General features: G+C 35.1%; 1 protein-coding gene across 5 annotated transcripts in view; it reads right to left on the bottom strand.

Moving 5' to 3' along the window:
* Positions 1 to 294: 294 nt before the first annotated feature.
* Positions 295 to 1,332, bottom strand: part of LOC106469525 (tetraspanin-33-like) — a 57,782-nt gene continuing 56,744 nt past the window's right edge. For all 5 annotated transcript variants that reach the window (XM_022398062.1, XM_022398064.1, XM_022398066.1 and 2 more), the window contains exon 8: positions 295 to 511. In XM_022398062.1, the coding sequence (XP_022253770.1) occupies positions 422 to 511 (90 nt within the window). In that variant the 3' untranslated portion in view covers positions 295 to 421. The remainder of the gene's footprint in view (positions 512 to 1,332) is intronic.

The following is a 1,332-nucleotide window of genomic DNA, read 5'->3' as shown; positions in this document are numbered from 1 at the left end:
GGCGACTAAAAGATGTGAAATCAAAATTGGCGGCCAAGCCAGTGCGGTAATGCTGTTGATGACAATGAAAAGTTTAATAATGACAATTCAGGTAAACACACACACACATATATATGTATATATATATGGGTACAATTAACTGATTTGATCTATCACTAATCATCTCCAGTGGTTTTTATTTGAATGAGCAATTTCAATGTATATACTTGCCATAATTGAAGAAAAATATTTGTCAATATAATTGGAGTTTTTCGTCAATAAATATTAAGCTTTTTGTTTTCTTATAACATAAAAATAGTTTTCTAAGAAAGCTTTATTTTTTTGCAGTGAATCTCTCTCTTGCTTAAAGAAAAAAAGGTTGCCCACGATATTGTATCTCTATATAAGACAAGGTTCAATGGCTTTTTCCTGAACATAGAGATCATCTTAAAATACCTTCGTACATCTCTTCATCCTTAGTCAGAGTCTGTATCCTAGCTAGCAGCCGAGTTGCCAACACGATTCCACAAACCTATGGAGAACAGACGCATTGAAAATGGTTTGTCAGAGTAATGTGGCAACACCATATCATTAAGTTACAATGTGCAAAACAAATATTTGAAGCGTATGCAACTCCAAGCTGTTTGTTCATATATTTTTTAATCTCTATGAAGGTAGACATATAATACTGTGCATGCATTACCTTATGCAACAAATAGGAAACAACAATGTACAAAGGCTAAAAAAAGATATGTCATATTTTGTTGGTTAGTGATATACAAAATATGTGAATATACTTAACAAGAAATACTATGTGATTTGCAGTAGTTCAAATAGTTTACTAAACAGTAAATTCAAATGTATTATATATATGTATATTAGTTAGGAACAAGCAACAATGAAAGTGCGTATTTTCAATGCGATACTTAGACTGAATAACCTGGTCAGAGATTCCTAGTGTCCATGTACAGTTGTCCCTAATTTTCGGCTACTAACCAGAGTTAGGGCAGCCAGTCGGCAGCATCAGGCGTTTTTTACAGTTTTGAACCGAATAAAGGGATTGGCTTTTATTATGATAACGCAAACAGAGGCTTATTCAGGGGCGAAGCTTAGACTTTCCAATCCGTAGTTCGGCCTGATAAATAGTCTTGAAAAATGTACATTGTGCGTCTCACCATACAATCCCTGCCTTTCATATCCCATATCTTTTGTACGTTGTGCGTCTCACCATACAATCCCTGCCTTTCATATCCCATATCTTTTGTACATTGTGCGTCTCACCATACAATCCCTGCCTTTCATATCCCATATCTTTTGTACGTTGTGCGTCTCACCATACAATCCCTGCCTTTC

The sequence above is a fragment of the Limulus polyphemus genome, unplaced genomic scaffold, assembly GCF_000517525.1.
Source record: "Limulus polyphemus unplaced genomic scaffold, Limulus_polyphemus-2.1.2 Scaffold3528, whole genome shotgun sequence".
NCBI lineage: Eukaryota > Metazoa > Arthropoda > Merostomata > Xiphosura > Limulidae > Limulus > Limulus polyphemus.
The sequence above is the reverse complement of the archived record's forward strand: the minus strand, read 5'-3'. Positions and strand labels throughout refer to the sequence as shown.